Source organism: Helianthus annuus, chromosome 8, assembly GCF_002127325.2.
Source record: "Helianthus annuus cultivar XRQ/B chromosome 8, HanXRQr2.0-SUNRISE, whole genome shotgun sequence".
NCBI classification, from domain to species: Eukaryota; Viridiplantae; Streptophyta; class Magnoliopsida; order Asterales; family Asteraceae; genus Helianthus; species Helianthus annuus.
Genome location: NC_035440.2, coordinates 26757889 through 26775400, shown reverse-complemented (window position 1 = coordinate 26775400; position 17512 = coordinate 26757889). Strand labels below are relative to the sequence as shown.

The window sequence follows — 17512 nt, the reverse complement described above, 5'->3', positions numbered from 1 at the left end:
TTCAATGTTTTCAAATGCTACAACAAAAACTTCAAAAGTCAAACCATCATACACAAACACATCTCTCCCAAAGGAAGTAACAATCCACTCGAATGGACATCCGACCGGACAGCCGTCCGAACGGACTGTCACTCGCACGATCAGCTTTCCGATCGGACTACCATCCGATCGACCAGCTGTTCGACCCATCAACACTTGTATCGTTTTACGCGTCACTTATCGTTATGCTATCGATCTGTTCAGGCTAACCTTACGCTCTAGCGCTCCCTTCAAGCCATCACCGCTGTGAGTATACTCGATCCCTTTTTGCTTTACGCACTTTTGGGTGTTACATACGTTACTTATACAAAATCACATCGAACACACTATGCAATACTTTAAACGCTAACCGTTACCGCATGTTATACATGACTTAATGAATGCTTGTTTGTTATGTTTACACATGGAATGTTGTCTACCTGCCTTAGCAACGATAGTACTATAGTTTGGACTCAGCACCTGCTCACGCAGGGGTTGTTAAGGACAATTATTTGCATGGATTAAAGTGGTGATCATGTATTACGAACTGCCTTGGGCGGTCAACCCGCAATCATTGGTATCGATAGGTTCATGTCGATAACTAACATGCTTCGTTTTACTCAGTGTACGTGCTGGTTATGCGTAAACTATTTCGAACTCTATATGCTATTATCAAACTTGTATGCTCACCTTTACATTATGTGTATTGACTTTTATTTTAACGTATGTGACAGGTGCTTAAGATGCCTATTTGCTTGGAATCAAGGCTAGGAAAGAGTCCTAGGAACCAACAAATAGTTGTCTGTACTAATGAAACCTGAGTTGTCGAAACAGAACAATTTGCCTAGATCTTTTCTGTAATAATTGTATTATCTTATATGACATGGTATGGGACGTGTTGTTTTAAATATTTGGTAAATATAATTGTTATGGAAACTTCTAGACAATCTGTTTCGCTCGGTGCCGCGCCCCGATGTTTACGCCATCGGTTGGGGTGTGACAGTTGAAGGCAGTTGACAAGTTATCCCTTTTTCCAGTTAATCGAGTTCTGTTATTGTTCAAGTTCAAATGTTCGATTGAAGTGGGTTTGAAAAAAGTCCGAGTGCTACTTGAAAGGTGTTTAAGGGACTCTTGAAGTCCTATCAAAAGGGTAACATAGTTCGTAACTACCAATTAAATCCTGAATCCTGATAAAAAGAGATTTTTCGGCCAAAGTGAAGCGCGTTTGAGGGCCTCTTGAAGTCCTATCAAAAGGGTCACATAGTTCGTGACTACCAATCGAATCCTGATAAAAAGAGATTTTTCGGCCAAAGTGAAGCGTGTTTCCCTCAAGTTCATCAGGATGAAGTGGCATTGTAACGACCAGACGACATGATGTTAGTACCGTTAATAATGCTATAACCAAAGACGACAATGGTAGTGTGTCTACTGAAGATGTCAATGGAGGTCATGTGTTTACCGAAGATGGTGCGGCAGATCGAGGAAGATGAGTCATGATTGAGAGGGAGACTTGTGGAAGTTGATGTTGAAAGGGAATGATGAAATTACAACATCAACTAGAGAGATACGGGCGATCTCAAGGGGCGGTTTAGAGAAAATCTAAAGTCGAAGGATGAAATGAGTAAAATAATAATTAAAGTTATTTAATTATTATTTGAATTATCTTAGTATCAGTTTTGATTAGTGTTTAATAATTGTTTAGAGATAAGTATAAGTAAGAATAGGAGTCCTAGTAGAATTAGTTTGTTTCTAGTATTTATATTCCTTAGGTCTTGTAGTTTTATTCGTTCACAAAAATTAATAAAAGAATTTGTGAATCCCGTTTGTATTCATCTCTTCGATCTTGTACCCAGATTCAACAGTAAATATGTGAGGTGTGACGATGGTGGTGCGCCATTGTTATGTGAGAGTGGGAGGGGTTACCGACAGGTGATTAACCGGAGCAGGTGATGAGGTGATGTGTTGGGTAGGTGATTAACTGGAACATCACCTTCTTCAGATCCAACCGCGGATCTCTTTCAGCTCACTTTTTTTGGATGTGGAGGTTGTCGGTGGTGATGGCCGATGGGTAGGAGGTGACATCGGTGGTGTGACAGTGTTGTCGGAGTTAGATGGTCTATGGTTGGTTGTTTGCGGTGGTGACAGCGGTTGGGTTTACCTAGAATGGTGGTCAAAAGGCATTTGTTATGTGAATAGTGGTGATGGGTTGGAGTTGTGGCTAGGAGGGTGTGGATGAGTGGTGGCCGGCCCGGTGACGAGTGAGTGGTCGTGGGACTGTGGTGTGGTGGTGTTGTATGGTGTTGGGTATGATCGTTTGAGTGATGCAGATGGACGATGATTATTGCAGTGGTGATTTGGCGGTGGTTCACGGTACCAAGAGGTGTGAAGGTGGTCGGGGCATGTTATTGTTTTTTTTTAACATAGGAGTACTTTGTTTTGCACCAAACCACAGGGACGACGAAAAACCTAGTGTTACCAAACAAGCCCCTTAAGTTATGCTGATGTTCACCTTCCTCCCCACAAGCTAAAAACCGTACCTCCTTATGGCAAATACTGTTAATACTACTCTTAAATTAGTGTCTGCCTCTAAAGTACATTCTTTCTAAATTTAGAAATTTTATACCAACTTTTTTTCGTATTAGGAAACTAGAAAATCGCAAATATTTATAGTGTTAAAGAGTAAGACGGGAATGGTAAAGACGTCATATATCAATAGTATTTATTATTTACACTATTAATATTGATAAGCGGCCAAAAATCTCTCTAGGATAATTGAAGCTGATGTTGATAGGATTAAGGTTTGTATAACTATCATACTAAATCAAGCATATGCTTGTGAAATTCCGATGGGTAAAATGTTGTGATAAAGGCTAAAGACAAAGATGTACATAGTTACCTATGGAAACATGTGGCAAAATAAAAGGAAAAGTTGTAAAAGAACAGAATGGATATACATACAAATATACAATTGTACCACGATGTGAGGTCTATTCTCACTTTTGTCTACCTCTACATGTTATTTGTACATATTTAACTTACCCTGACTGATTTTCTTTGTGGACTACACTTTTGATTGATTTTGGCTAAGACCGTGAACCGAATCATCTTTTTGTTTGATTTTTTTTTTTTTTTTTTTGAATATCAGAAAAGTTGTGAAGGGTGAGGTTCGGCTACAAAGTTCATTTTTCCTACAAAATGTACAAAGTTATAAAACACTACAATTTCAACCCCAATAGTCTATAAAAACTTCAAACACACCATTGTAAAACTATAACTATGAATATAAAACACAACATGATAATCAACATAAAACACACTAAAGTTTGTTATTCGATAAACCAAGCTTTATCATCCAAAACACAACACAAAACCCACAAAAATGACGTTTTAGTAATCTTCACTTTGTTATTTGTGTGTTTTGAGTGTGTTATAGTTGACATCATGGTGTTCTATGACGTTTTACTCGGGAAAAATAGACTTTGTAGATATTTAAAACTGATATATCGTTAAAATAAATTTAGTTTTTTTAAATTACTATTAAATGATGTTTATATTTCTTTATCAGTGTTGTTCGTCTCCAATGACTGATATTTAAGGAAAACAATTGATGTGTATACACTCTGAATACATATATTAAACACGTTACATTTCTTTGTTACGATTCTTTAACAACATAGAAAGTAAGAATTTCTCTTTGGATAATAGGTATTGTAATTGGTTTGGTAGGCCTTTATTTAGAATTCATATTTTAGATCAAGTAATCAACAATAAACAAGATACATTAACGATAGAAATTTACATAAGAATTATAGGTAAAAAGACAACAAATTGAGCCGCAACCTTCTTTTGAATAGCAAATCCAATTATAATAGAAACAGTATTATAACTACTATAAAAGGGTATTCGTGACCCTGTTTAATTACATTCATGGATGACTGTAACACCGACCTTAGAAGATGAGAAAACAATATTAATCAAAATGAATAATTTTTGTAACAAACTTCGAATTAAATGGATGAGGGCATGAGGCCGATGAGCTACAATTTTACATGAACCGTTCAGGTTTTACTTTTTCTACTATCCTGGTCCTTGGGCCGATATCCTTCATGGTCTCATGGATTAGTCCGTGTGTCATCATCGGCCCATTTATAAAATGGACCAGTCCTCCACATAAATGTTTATATGCGTCCCAGAATTTCATATAAACTAGTGGGTATCCCGCGCTTCGCGGCGGGCTTTCAGTCGGTCGAAAACGTATATACTCAAAAATTTCTATATGAAAACTATATATATAACACTACTGAGCGAAAAGTTCGGGGGGTCGAGCGCCCCTCCCTGCCCCTTGTATACTTTGCCCTGTCTGTCTTTCACAAAATTTTAAAACATACTTCTTTAATCTATATATATTAATAAAGCAGATGATTTGGGCTATTTGTCCTTGAATGGTGAAGCCATTTTGATGACGTGGCAACCATTTGTTTAGTGAACCTTTATTTTGAGTGGGAAAATATCTACTTCATCAAACACCAACCATTACACGCGGGATCCGATGATCTTTGGGTCGGATTCATTCTTTACCAAACAAACCGACTTACAATATGGATCCTATATAAACTTCTTCTCAATCATTGAACCCTAATTTTTCTTTCTTCTCTTTGTGTGCGACCGCTGGTTCTGTGTTCTAAATCCAAATCCGCTTTACATCTTTGGTGTCGAATCTGTTAAAACTTCATCGGTAAATCTACTTGATTAATGTTAATACTCTTTATTTATGTTATAACATCACATATCCAGTTTTTTTATCTTTAAATCTAAACCGGCAGATGTTAATGATTTATTTTTTGTATTTTTTTTTGTAGATTGTTCTACACAATCATCAGGTATGTAATGAAATTTGATACTTGCTTATTGTTTTATGTGTATTCGGATTTATTTGATTTATTTTATTTTTTTTGTTATTTTTATGTTCCTTCTTGATGCTTAGAAACCCTAAATCGGATTATCAAAATACTGAAGACGATAATAGTTAAAAATGAGCAATATTTGAACAATCGAAGTTAAATGTATTCTTTATATGTTTATTGGTTATATCAATTTTGTATTTTGCAAAACCCATTTGCCAGACAATAATGTTTATTGTTGTTACTTTTTTATACATAATTGCAGATAATTATATAGCCGGTGATCCTTTTAGATGATGAATCTGTCAACAATAGTAGGTAAATTTACTGTTTATTGTCTTTTAGATCTTATGTTTCTTTTTGGTCATAACCCTTTCGGCAGATCTTACTTTTTAATGTTGATGATAATTCTTTTTGTAAAAAATACAGATTTTTTTGATTATTTTTCTTTAATTTTTGGAACTTTTTTGCTGTTGTATATTTTTTTGCGTTAATAGTAATCCAATGTTTTTGATAAACGTTAATATATTAATTTCAGGTATCGACCCCTTGCATAACACTCCTTCATTTCTAAAGTTAATAGATGAAGATTTCCCGATTCTTTTGGTACGTTTGTTGTTATCTACTGTTTTATAATTATATATATATTATGTAAACTGATAATTTATTCGCTTTTTTTAACTCATAGGAAATACCTAATGACTTTGCATCAATGGTTTGGGGAGACCACCCACCTTACAAAGATTCAGTTAGGATTGTTGATGGTGACAATATATGGTTTGTAAGAGTAAAAAAAACTGATGTTGGCCCAGTTCTTGCTGATGGATTCACCAAATTGGTTAGGGGTACTTCTGTTAGAAAAGATGACTATCTTATGTTTCAGACTTATGGACCAACCTCATTTTTTTTAATGGTCTTTAAATCATGTGTTCATAAAAACATGTTCATATCCAAGTTCAACCCTCACAAAGATGTTATTGTAAGTAGTATCTTATAATATTTGTATGTTTAATAATTTGTTATGTCTGTATACTGGTATTTAATGTAATTTTTAATACTAATTATCACATCATATGCAGGTAATGGCAGATGAGTATTGGAAGCAATTTTATGGAAAGACGTTCAAAGGTGGTCAATCAACTCTGTATTTAGGAGATAGGTTTTGGAACGTTAACATGGACGGCTTAAGTGACAGATGTGTTTTTAGTCATGGATGTTCGGAGATGATAAACGAACTTGCCTTAGACAGGAGATCTACCTTTGTTTTCTCAATGCATGGAAATAAAGTCTTCGAGCTTTCAGTATTTAATCATCAAACCGGTACTCAAATTCAGAACAACAGGGTTGAGTTAGTAGTTTTGGACGACCCAATCTATCTTGACGATTGTCATGAATTTGCTTTCGAGGTTAGAATTATAAAAGTACAGTATTGTTTACTTATCGAGTATATCTTAGAATTACATAATTCATTTAACACATTGTTATTTGTTAATTTTATATTTAGGTCGCACATAAAGAGGAGTGTATTGATGCTGGAACTGTCATTGAAGAAGATGTTGTTGTGGAAAGTGAACATGTAAAAGCTCATTTGGCAAGTTTTGAAGATATGTTCAATGTAATTCTGTATATTATAAAGAAATTAATTAACTGATTTTATAAATATTTTTATGGTGTATTTTCACACTTATTTTCTTCATTCTTAATTATATAGGATCAAGATGATGCCAAGTTTGATACCTTTTTCTCATCTCTACTTGAAATGGAAGACCTTAAGAAGAAGGTACTTTTGGTTACATGTTTCATTTATTTTTTAAATAATCATTGTTACTATTTTGTGAAACAAAAAATTATTTTGATATGTAGTTCAAAGAGAATTGGGATTCAAAAACTGAAGGCAAAGGCAAATCAAGTGTTGTTTGTGATGTAGATTCAAATATGAAGGTTTGTGTTAATTTAAGAAATTGTTTTTTTTTTAAATTTTTATAATTATTTTCCCTTTATTTATTCGTTTACGAATGTTAATGTTGTATCTTTTGTAGGATGACCCGAAGGCGAAAAGTGTTGTTAATGTTAATGAAGATATATCTTTAAAGGTTGTATTTGTCTTACTTAAACTATTGTTTGTTAATTTGACTGAATGTGTTTATATTACTTTTGAAATTTATGTTTTTCTTTTTTCAGGACAAAAACATGAGTGACATGGATCTCGACAGCTTTTTGATACCGAAAGATGTTATGGTGAATGAACCGGTTCTGTGCTCCACAGTTGTTTCTGATGTGAGTTCTTATGAAAGTCTTATTTATTTCAATTAGTTTGTCACTTATGTATTTATTTACCTTAAAGGAAGGTACTTTTGGTTACATTTTTTCATTTATTTTTTAAATAATAATTGTTACTATTTTGTTAAACAAAAAATTATTTTGATATGTAGTTCAAAGAGAATTCGGTTTCAAAAACTGAAGGCAAGGGCAAATCAAGTGTTGATTGTGATGTAGATTCAACTATGAAGGTTTGTGTTAATTTAACAAATTGAAAATTTTTTAAAATTTTTATAATTATTTTCCCTTTAGTTATTGTTTTACGAATGTTAATGTTGTATCTTTTGTAGGATGACCCGAAGGCGAAAAGTGTTGTTAATGTTAATGAAGATATATCTTTAAAGGTTGTATTTGTCTTACTTAAAGAATTGTTTGTTAATTTGACTGAATGTGTTTATATTACTTTTGAAATTTATGTTTTTCTTTTTTCAGGACAAAAACATGAGTGACATGGATCTCGACAGCTTTTTGATACCGAAAGATGTTATGGTGAATGAACCGGTTCTGTGCTCCACAGTTGTTTCTGATGTGAGTTGTTATGAAAGTCTTATTTATTTCAATTAGTTTGTCACTTATGTATTTATTTACCTTAAAGGAAGGTACTTTTGGTTACATTTTTTCATTTATTTTTTAAATAATAATTGTTACTATTTTGTTAAACAAAAAATTATTTTGATATGTAGTTCAAAGAGAATTCGGTTTCAAAAACTGAAGGCAAGGGCAAATCAAGTGTTGATTGTGATGTAGATTCAACTATGAAGGTTTGTGTTAATTTAACAAATTGAAAATTTTTTAAAATTTTTATAATTATTTTCCCTTTAGTTATTGTTTTACGAATGTTAATGTTGTATCTTTTGTAGGATGACCCGAAGGCGAAAACTGTTGTTAATGTTAATGAAGACATATCTTTAAAGGTTGTATTTGTCCTACTTAAACTATTATTTTTTAATTTTACTGAATGTGTTTATATTACTTTTGAAATTTATGTTTTGCTTTTTTCAGGACAAAAGCATGAGTGACATGGATCTCGACAGCTTTTTGATACCAAAAGATGTTATGGTGAATGAACCGATTCTGTGCTCCACAGTTGTTTCTGATGTGAGTTCTGCTGAAAGTCTTATTTATTTCAAATAGTTCGTAACTTATGTATTTATTTACCTTTATAGCCCATTATGAACAATACCGGTGATGTTCGTCAATCTGTTTTGCCGCGAAAGTTGAAGGTATAGTATCATATATGCATTTTTTACTTTTAAAATGTTATCTTACAATACAAACTAATTTTATTTTATTTGGACTGATTAGGCCCATAAGAAATGTAACTCAGTTATCATTCAGTCACATGAGTCTGTAATTGCTCATCGTACCCGTTCAAAGATTGGAAACAAAAAAGAAGCTGTTGTTGATAAGCTCACGGCCGTTGAACCCGTACCTGTTTGCCGTAAACGTTCTAATTTGAAAACGAGAAAAACAGATTCATTCATTGAATTCACGAAGGTAGCAGAAGATCGATTGGTATGTGCTTGAATGTTATTAAATTTTGTGTTATTTCGTATGTTGCTAATAATTATATGTTACATATTAATTTTAAATTTTTCTTTTTTATTATGTATTCAGCGTTTACCGTGTCCTGTTTCGGATGATTTGTGTCTTTCTGTTGACAACCTGCCTGAAGTTTCGGTAAAAAACCTTAGATGTGAGGTAACAAACATCAAGACGTTAGCGGAAAGGAATGGTGATGTTTACAGGTATGGTTTATCCAAGTGGACGAGATTCTTGAAATCAAATCAAATACCCATTGGCGCTACTCTTTTCTTTAAATATGTGAAGTCTTCTCAGCTTTTGATGTTGACCAAAGTTGTTCACAAACCTTCAAAGAAAAGAGGCCGTGCGTGACTGTTTGCAAGTGTGGTCGTTAGTTTGGACTTTAGATGTTTTGGCAACATGTTGGTTATTACTTAATAGTAGCTTTGTAATGTTGTGGAACTCAGATGTTAGATATGTTCTAATTTGGACAGTTAGTACATAAAACAAGTCTATATTGTAAGAAATTAGCAGCCCGTTTTGAATTATTATGATGGTTGTTGTTTATAAAGTTTATATGGTTTGCTTAAGCAATATGACATACTTATTTGACTGTTTTTTAGTTTCGTTCTAAATAATGTTTAGTAATCTACATTACTTAATTTAGTAATCTACTCATAAGATGTAGATTAAAAAAATTATTGCAAATATGTGTATACTTTAACCGGTAATATTTATACCTTTATATGATTGTTTTATTCAAATATTTCGGAAATTTGTTATTCATTTAAGGAAATCATTTAAGGTAATTAAACAAATTTATTATATTTTTGATTATGTCTATATTTAAAGTAATCATTTCCATTTTATGTAATTTACATTCATTACTATTATAGAATTCCAAAAATAGATTATCTCTATAAAACCAAAAAAAATAGTCATTTCTTCATTTCATCTTCAACGTTCTTTCAAGAGTCATTCAGATTAATCTCAACATCTATTTCTTTTTTCATCACACTTTTATACATCCAGTAAGTTTGTGAATGTTCAACTATTATGCATATGTATCCTAATTTGTTGATATATCATTTACACCTATTTTGATGTTTGCTACATATTATATATTTTTGTTATTAGTAAATATTTTTAAATAAAAAACTTTGACATGTTAAATTCCAGCAGTAAGTTATAATGTTTCATTTTACATTTATTTTGCTGTATAGAAAATGGATAATAGGTTTAAACATCAATATTCATCTTCTTCCGAACCTTCCATGAATGCCGTTATGAACGATTGTAAGTGTTGTTGTTTTTTTTTTTTAACTAAAATATAGTACATTTAAAATTAATTCAATATATTAATTAATTTATGATGTTTCCAATATCTTTCAGATTATACACGTTGGTTAGCTTACGTTATGAAAGGTAATTTAGTATTTTATTTAATTCGAACTTTACTATTACATTCTTAAACTTAATCTCTATTTTGTTTTTATTACTTCTTTCTTCTCCTCTTTAATTATGTTTTAATTGTAGCTCACGAGGCCAGACATAGAAGAAAATTAAGAAAACAATATCTTGATAATAAGAGATCAAGATGTACTACACAAGTTCATCCTTATTTTCTCAAAGGTTACTTATTTTTTATTATTACTCTTTATTTTTTCTGAATTTCTTAATGGTTTTCTAACTATTATTATAGGCATTACTAATCTGATTATGTAATTTCATATTTTATTGCTTTAACCATTATGCTCACTGCAGTTGCCGAGGCAAAAAGAAGGCGTAGGTTAAGAAAACAATATCTTGATAGTAAGAGATCAAAGTTTAATCCAAGTTTTATTCCATCGAAATTGGATTCATCATCTTCATCAGGAACACGGATTAATTTAAAGAACAAAGAAAACATAACACCTAATTCTTCAAACAGAATATTGCCTACATATGGTTCGCCAGTTATTCCTTTAAGTTACTATTCTTTTAGTTAATACCATGTTATTAGTACATCAATATTGTTTTGCATCTTACGAAACTGTTTTTATTATTAGTTTACTAACACTAATGTGTTTATTTTTTTTTAGGAAATCGTTTAAATACTTCCCTAAACGGCCAAACTTCCAGTTTAACACCTAATACTATTAAGAAGAACGGAAAAGATGTGTTACACCCTTCTACAACACCCAATCGTACACCGTTGTCAAATATATCTAACATACTACCAGGTTTGTAAAAAAAAATATGGCTTTAAATTATATATGTTTTTCTATTATCTTTATAACTATGATATATCATAATATTAATTTTTTTATGTTTATTTGTAATATGAAATTTGTTATATATTTTTTTTAGGAACCGGTAGCATTTGTTCAAGATTGGTTAATTCTACATCTGGGTCGGATTTAACTTTGAATGGAAAGACCAATGTAGTATTGCAAAATTCTTCTAAGTTTGTTCGAAGTTCGAACACCGCAAACAAAGAAAACGTAACACCATCTTCGTGTATTACAAATATACATTCAGAAAATCGTAATCCGTCACAGTTTACTAATGCTATGTCTTCTTTGAACCGTATTTCTCCCGGTATGTTTATAAATTATACATTTTTCAGAAAACAATTTATTGTCTACATAAAATATACCTTTTGTTTAATAATGTTTTATTTGTTACAACAGACACTGTTGCAACGTCATCTACTTTACCACTGACAGAATGTTATTCTATTACTCCGCGGATTGTGAGTAAACGAACTGCTACAGCTATGAAGGCGGATTTGTCTTCTGTTAAAAGGATGTCTTCTGGAAGGCGTAAGTTGACGCATACACCAATCGAAATAGAACCCATACGAATGGCTGATCTTGATTCTGATGATGAAAATGTTGTTCAACAAGATATTAAAGACCTCCGGAAAGGCACCTCTAAAGGTAAGCAATATTAAATCTTAATATTGTATTTTTACATTCTTAAACGTTAAATTTGGAATTTTAATGTGCAGATTACCTTGACCATGGAGACCAATCTGTTTGTTGTGGGTTATGCTATGCAAAGTTGTGGCAAACTGAAGCTGGAAAGGGTCGTATTACACTTCAACAGCGGACATATTCCTTATGTTGTGCTTATGGCAAAGTTGACTTACCTGATTATAAAGAATCTGACCCATATTACCAGATGCTTTTTCGATCTTTAGATTCAGATAGCAAGTTTTTCTTAAAGAATATTCGACGTTACAATTCAATGTTTTCCTTTACTTCTATGGGAGGAAAAGTGGATACTAAGATAAACAAAGGTAATGCTCCTTTTGTTTATAGAATTAGCGGTCAGAATGCGCATAGTATGGGTAGCCTTCTTCCTAAACCCGGTGACCAACCAAAGTTTTCTCAACTTTATATTTACGATACCGAAAATGAGCTGTCCAATAGGAAGACCTTATTTGGGTATGTTACTTTTGATCACCATCTTTCTTTTTAATCCCATTTTTTTCTATATTTAAATATTTTCAATGTATTTTATACATATTATTAATTATCTTTGATTTTTATCCCAGTGACTCAACGACTCAGACATCTTCCAGATCAAAAGAGCTTGACGATAAATTCATAAAGTATCTAACTGACATGTTAGATTCAAAAAATATGTTGGTAAAAACATATCGCATGGTTAGAAACCATCTTCATGAGAAACCCAATGTTTCTCTTAGGCTTCGGTTGATTTATCAAAGAGATAAAGATGGCAGGACTTACAATTTACCTACATCATCCGAAATTGCTACTTTAATTGTTGGCGATGAAAATCAAAGTGTGGAACAACGTGATATTATTGTCGAAGAGCAGTCAGGAGTTCTTAAACGTATTAGCGAGTTACATCCTTCATACCTTGCTTTACAATATCCAATTCTTTTTCCTTATGGTGATGATGGATATAGGATTAACATTCCTCATAGAGATTTTGGTCCAAACACAAAGAAGACACGTCCAAATTGCATAATGAGAGAGTTCTTTGCTTATAGGATGCAGGATAGGGACAACAAATTCTCTCTAATCCTTAATGCGAGGAGGTTGTATCAGCAGTTTATAGTCGATGCATACACAATGATTGAAAGCGAGCGGCTAAACTACATAAGATTTCAGCAAACCAAATTACGATGCGAATCCTTTAACAGCCTAAGAATTGTTCAGCAAGGTGGCCAGACTGATCTGTCTCATACTGGAAAACCTGTGATATTACCGTCTTCCTTTACTGGTGGAGCTCGATATATGATGCAAAATTACCTTGATGCTATGGCTTTATGTAGGAAGTATGGGTATCCTGATTTTTTCATAACTATCACCTGTAATCCAAAATGGCCAGAGATGGTAAGGTTTATTGGTGACACATCAGTTAAGCCTGAAGACAGACCCGACATTCTTTGTAGATTGTTTAAGATGAAGCTTGATTCATTGATAAAAGACCTTAAGGAAAAAAAATTTCTTGGCGATATTAATGCTGGTACGTGGAATTTAATATTTTTTTTCATCTATGTTATTTGTATTTGTTAACATTTTATTTATTTTTGACAGTTGTTTACACCGTAGAATTTCAAAAGCGTGGTCTGCCACATGCTCATCTATGTGTTTTTATGAAAGCTGATCATAAGGTTCCAACTGTTGAACATATTGATCCTTTTATCTCAGCTGAGATTCCTGATAAAACTGAAGACCCTGAATTATATTCTCTGGTCTGTGATTTCATGATTCATGGTCCATGTGGACATGCTAACTTGAAATGTCCATGCATGGTAGGAAACCGTTGTTCTAAGAATTTTCCAAAGAAGTTTTTGGAGGCTACATCTGTTGATTCAGATGGATTTCCGCTTTATAGGCGAAGGGACGATGGTCACACGGTTGTTAAGAAGGGTGTGACATTGGACAACAGGAGCGTCGTTCCATACAACAAAAGGCTTCTTAGAAGATATCAGGTGCACATCAATGTGGAGTGGTGCAATCAGACAGGATCAATTAAGTATTTATTTAAATACATTAATAAAGGACCAGATAGGGCCACTGTTGTTGTTATAGATTCAGACAGAGGGATTGATGAGGAGATACCGAAAGATGAAATAAAAGAATATTACGAGGCAAGATATGTTTCTGCATGTGAAGCAAGTTGGAGAATATTTGCATGTGAAGTTCACTATCGGTATCCATCTGTTATGAGGTTACCATTTCATCTTCCAGGCCAGCAGAATGTAGTTTTCAGTGGTGAAGATGATATTGAAAATGTTCTAAACAAACCTCAGGTAAATTCATCTATTTTTTTGGAGTGGATGAACATGAACAAAAAACCTGAAACAACGAAACTTACGTATGTTGAGTTTCCATCAAAGTATGTTTGGAAGTTAAAGGATCGTTGCTGGCAGCCGCGAAAAAAATATGTTGTTGTTGGAAGACTTTATTCAGTTTCTCCTTCCCTTGGTGAAGCTTATTACCTTAGAATTCTTCTAACCAAAGTCAAGGGTCCACGATCTTTTGAAGAAATTAGAACCTATGATGGTGTTGTTTATCCTACTTTTAGGGATGCATGTTATGCTCGTGGACTATTAGACGATGACAACGAATACATTGAGTGTATTAAAGAGGCCAGTTTTACAGGAAATGGTCATTATCTTCGTTCATTGTTCGGTACACTCCTTTTGTCTAATACTCTATCAAGACCAGAAATTGTTTGGGAAAAGACGTGGGAGTTTTTGTCGGAGGACATTTTACACAATATGCGGAAGGATTCTGGTTTAAGTGGTACAACATTTTTATAAGTTTCTACTAATTTTTTTAACACCTAAATTTTTTTTTTAAAAATATTTTTCCATAGTTGTATAAAGTATGTTATTAAATATATTGATTTAAGTTTTTGTTGTAGGTTTTGCTGTCTCTGACGAGCGTTTAAAGAATATTACGTTGTCTAAGATTCAAAACTATCTTATCCGTAATGGATCCAGCTTGCATAGATTCTCACCGATGCCTGTTCCAGATGAAGATTCTACATTATATGAGGGTAATCGTCTAATAAATGAGGAGCTTTCTTGGGATAAGGACGAAGTTAGCGCTGAATTTAATAAGCTTCATAATTCTTTAAATGATGACCAAAGAGCAGTGTATAACGAGATTATGAGTGCTGTTGGAAGTGGGAAAGGTGGTGTTTTTTTTGTGTACGGATACGGTGGTACTGGTAAGACATTTCTTTGGAAAACTTTAGCTGCTTCCATAAGATGCAATGGGCATATTGTTGTTAATGTTGCTTCAAGCGGGATTGCATCGCTGTTGTTGTCACGAGGCCGTACCGCCCATTCAAAATTTCATATTCCGATTAATCTTACTGAAGATTCCGTTTGTCATATCAAACCTAATTCTGAAATCGCTAATCTTATAGACGAAGCGAAGTTGATTATTTGGGACGAAGCACCGATGGTACACAAACATGCTTTTGAAGCTCTTGATCGTACATTGAAAGATGTTTTGAGTGTCTCCGATTCACGTAATTCTGAACTTCCCTTTGGTGGAAAGACTATTGTTTTCGGTGGTGACTTTAGGCAAATCTTACCGGTTGTACAAAACGGCACAAGGCAGGACATTGTACACGCCTCTTTATGTTCATCTTACATTTGGTCCACTTGCAAGGTTTTAAAATTGACCCGTAACATGCGTTTATCTGTTGGAAGCAGTAGTTCAAACATTGATGAGATAAACGATTTTGCCAAATGGCTTCTTGAAATTGGTGAAGGCAATATTGGTGATGGTAACGACGGCGAGTCCACTATAGAAATACCAAAGGATCTTTTAATCACCGATTCAACTGATCCAATTCAAAGCTTGATTGACTTTGTGTATCCATCAGTTCTTAACCGTTTTAAAGATCGTGACTACTTTTCTGAAAGAGCCATACTTGCTCCTAAAAATGAGGTTGTACATGGTATCAATGATCGTTTGCTTGCATTATTTCCCGGTGAAGAAGTAGAGTATCTTAGCTCAGATACTCTATGCCCAACTGAGGAAATTAATGATCCATTACACCAAGATCTGTATAATCCTGATGTGTTAAATAGTTTGATAGTTTCTTGCTTACCCAATCATAGATTGGTGTTAAAGTTGGGTGTCCCAGTCATGCTTTTGAGGAACATAGATCAGCAGAATGGGTTATGCAATGGTACACGTCTTCAGATCACGCGTCTTGGAAAACGTGTTATCGAGGCTGAGATACTATCCGGAGGTAATGTTGGTTCAAGAACTTACATTCCCAGAATTAGCATGATACCTTCAGACAAGAAAATACCTTTCAAATTTCAACGAAGGCAGTTTCCCATAACCGTCTGTTTTGCCATGACTATTAACAAAAGTCAAGGGCAGTCTCTTTCCAGAGTTGGCCTGTACCTAAGAGACCCCGTTTTCTCACATGGTCAGCTTTATGTTGCGTTGTCGAGAGTAAAGACAAGAGATGGCGTCAAGCTTTTGATATCTGACAAAGATGGAAGTCCAACGAATAAAACAAAAAATGTTGTTTACAAAGAAATATTTGGAAAGTTATAGTTGAGTTTTGAAAGTATACTTTCAAGTTGTAAATTTTGTAATTTATTTAGACTTACTATGTATGTGTAACTATTGGATTTTATTAAGGGGTCAATGTATGTTTAACTATTGGATTTTATTAAGGGGTCAATGTGTAAATGTTTAATATTTCGTTTTATTTGATTAAACCAAAATAATATCCCATGTGATTTAAACCCTAAAAAATATTTTGAGCGGCAATTACAGGCAAGGAGATGCATTCGGCGGCCTTTGTTTTCTTCCCTGTTTTCTTTTTCATTGTCATAAGGAAACTTGAAGTTTCCATCTTTCTCTCAAAGGTTATCAAATCTGTCTACCATATATCCGATTTTTCATATCTGTTTACAATCATCACCCAAAATATGAACCCTAGATGTTTAAACCCTAGATGTATAAATCCATACCTGTTCTTCAACTTTTTTCACATCGATTCGGTCGTTAATCGATTTATCAATCAATATCTTTTTGTTCACGACGAGTTGGCAGTCAATCGAATTGTGAAGGTTTATTTTAAGGTACGATTCTTGAATATGTATACATGTTTATTTGTTCTTTATTCTGTAGCAAAATTTAGGGGTTTTTGTGAGTATGTTTTTGATTGAATAGTCGATTTTGTATCGATTTGCAGTTAATATAGTTAGTAAACATATTATTGTTTTCTTAAGTTTGCTACATAAGCAGTTAGTAGGACTCAAGTCTAGATGATAGCTTGAAATTGTAACAGGTTTAAGTTATTACTGTTTCATACATATGTACTTTCTATAAGTCAACTTTAGATGAAAAGATTGAAATTGTAATACCTTGAAATTATGAATGTAAACATGTTTGAAATTGCTTTTTATAATGTAACTTTGTTTTACTTGCTTGCTTTGTTATTGTATTGTGTATACAGTCATGGCTCCAGCGTTTGTGAAGATTATTTATGATGCGTCACCGTCATCTCTGGTAAAAGTTTTATTTAAATTTATTCGTATTACTTTTTTTTTCCGACAACTTATTTTTCTTAAATATTACAGCCGTTGCCTGCATTTTACAATGATGCCGTTCGAAACTTTGGCTTTCCTGTTGGGCATGTCAGGTTGAGTAAAGGTTCTCAAATCTGGTATGTTTACATCAAAGCGACGACCAACGGATGCTTTATCAGTGATGGATGGTCAAATGTTTTTTCGGATCTTGGAA

General features: G+C 33.3%; 4 protein-coding genes and 1 long non-coding RNA gene across 5 annotated transcripts; all 5 read left to right on the top strand.

Annotated features, from left to right (window-relative positions):
- Positions 1-4429: 4429 nt before the first annotated feature.
- Positions 4430-5516, top strand: LOC118481210. The gene is made up of 4 exons (XR_004864875.1): positions 4430-4753; positions 4878-4898; positions 5185-5237; positions 5458-5516. It is a non-coding gene; the product is annotated as an uncharacterized LOC118481210 (long non-coding RNA).
- Positions 5517-5631: 115 nt separating this feature from the next.
- LOC118480933 lies at positions 5632-7511 on the top strand. Its single transcript, XM_035975937.1, has 9 exons — positions 5632-5898; positions 5999-6325; positions 6424-6534; positions 6631-6699; positions 6783-6860; positions 6959-7012; positions 7101-7196; positions 7352-7429; positions 7491-7511. Exons 1-9 carry the CDS (start codon positions 5632-5634, stop codon positions 7509-7511), a joined length of 1101 nt encoding a protein of 366 aa, XP_035831830.1.
- A 115-nt stretch (positions 7512-7626) lies between these two features.
- Positions 7627-8307, top strand: LOC118481209. The gene is made up of 3 exons (XM_035976540.1): positions 7627-7766; positions 7922-7999; positions 8099-8307. Exons 1-3 carry the CDS (start codon positions 7653-7655, stop codon positions 8255-8257), a joined length of 351 nt encoding a protein of 116 aa, XP_035832433.1. The 5' UTR covers positions 7627-7652; the 3' UTR covers positions 8258-8307.
- On the top strand, positions 8259-9224 carry LOC118480932. Its single transcript, XM_035975936.1, has 4 exons — positions 8259-8336; positions 8405-8461; positions 8544-8753; positions 8856-9224. Exons 1-4 carry the CDS (start codon positions 8259-8261, stop codon positions 9132-9134), a joined length of 624 nt encoding a protein of 207 aa, XP_035831829.1. The 3' UTR covers positions 9135-9224.
- Positions 9225-9988: 764 nt separating this feature from the next.
- LOC110869772 lies at positions 9989-16315 on the top strand. The gene is made up of 11 exons (XM_022118994.2): positions 9989-10058; positions 10155-10187; positions 10299-10394; positions 10527-10709; positions 10844-10984; positions 11112-11342; positions 11435-11683; positions 11755-12193; positions 12304-13244; positions 13316-14530; positions 14652-16315. Exons 1-11 carry the CDS (start codon positions 9989-9991, stop codon positions 16313-16315), a joined length of 5262 nt encoding a protein of 1753 aa, XP_021974686.2.
- Positions 16316-17512: the final 1197 nt, after the last annotated feature.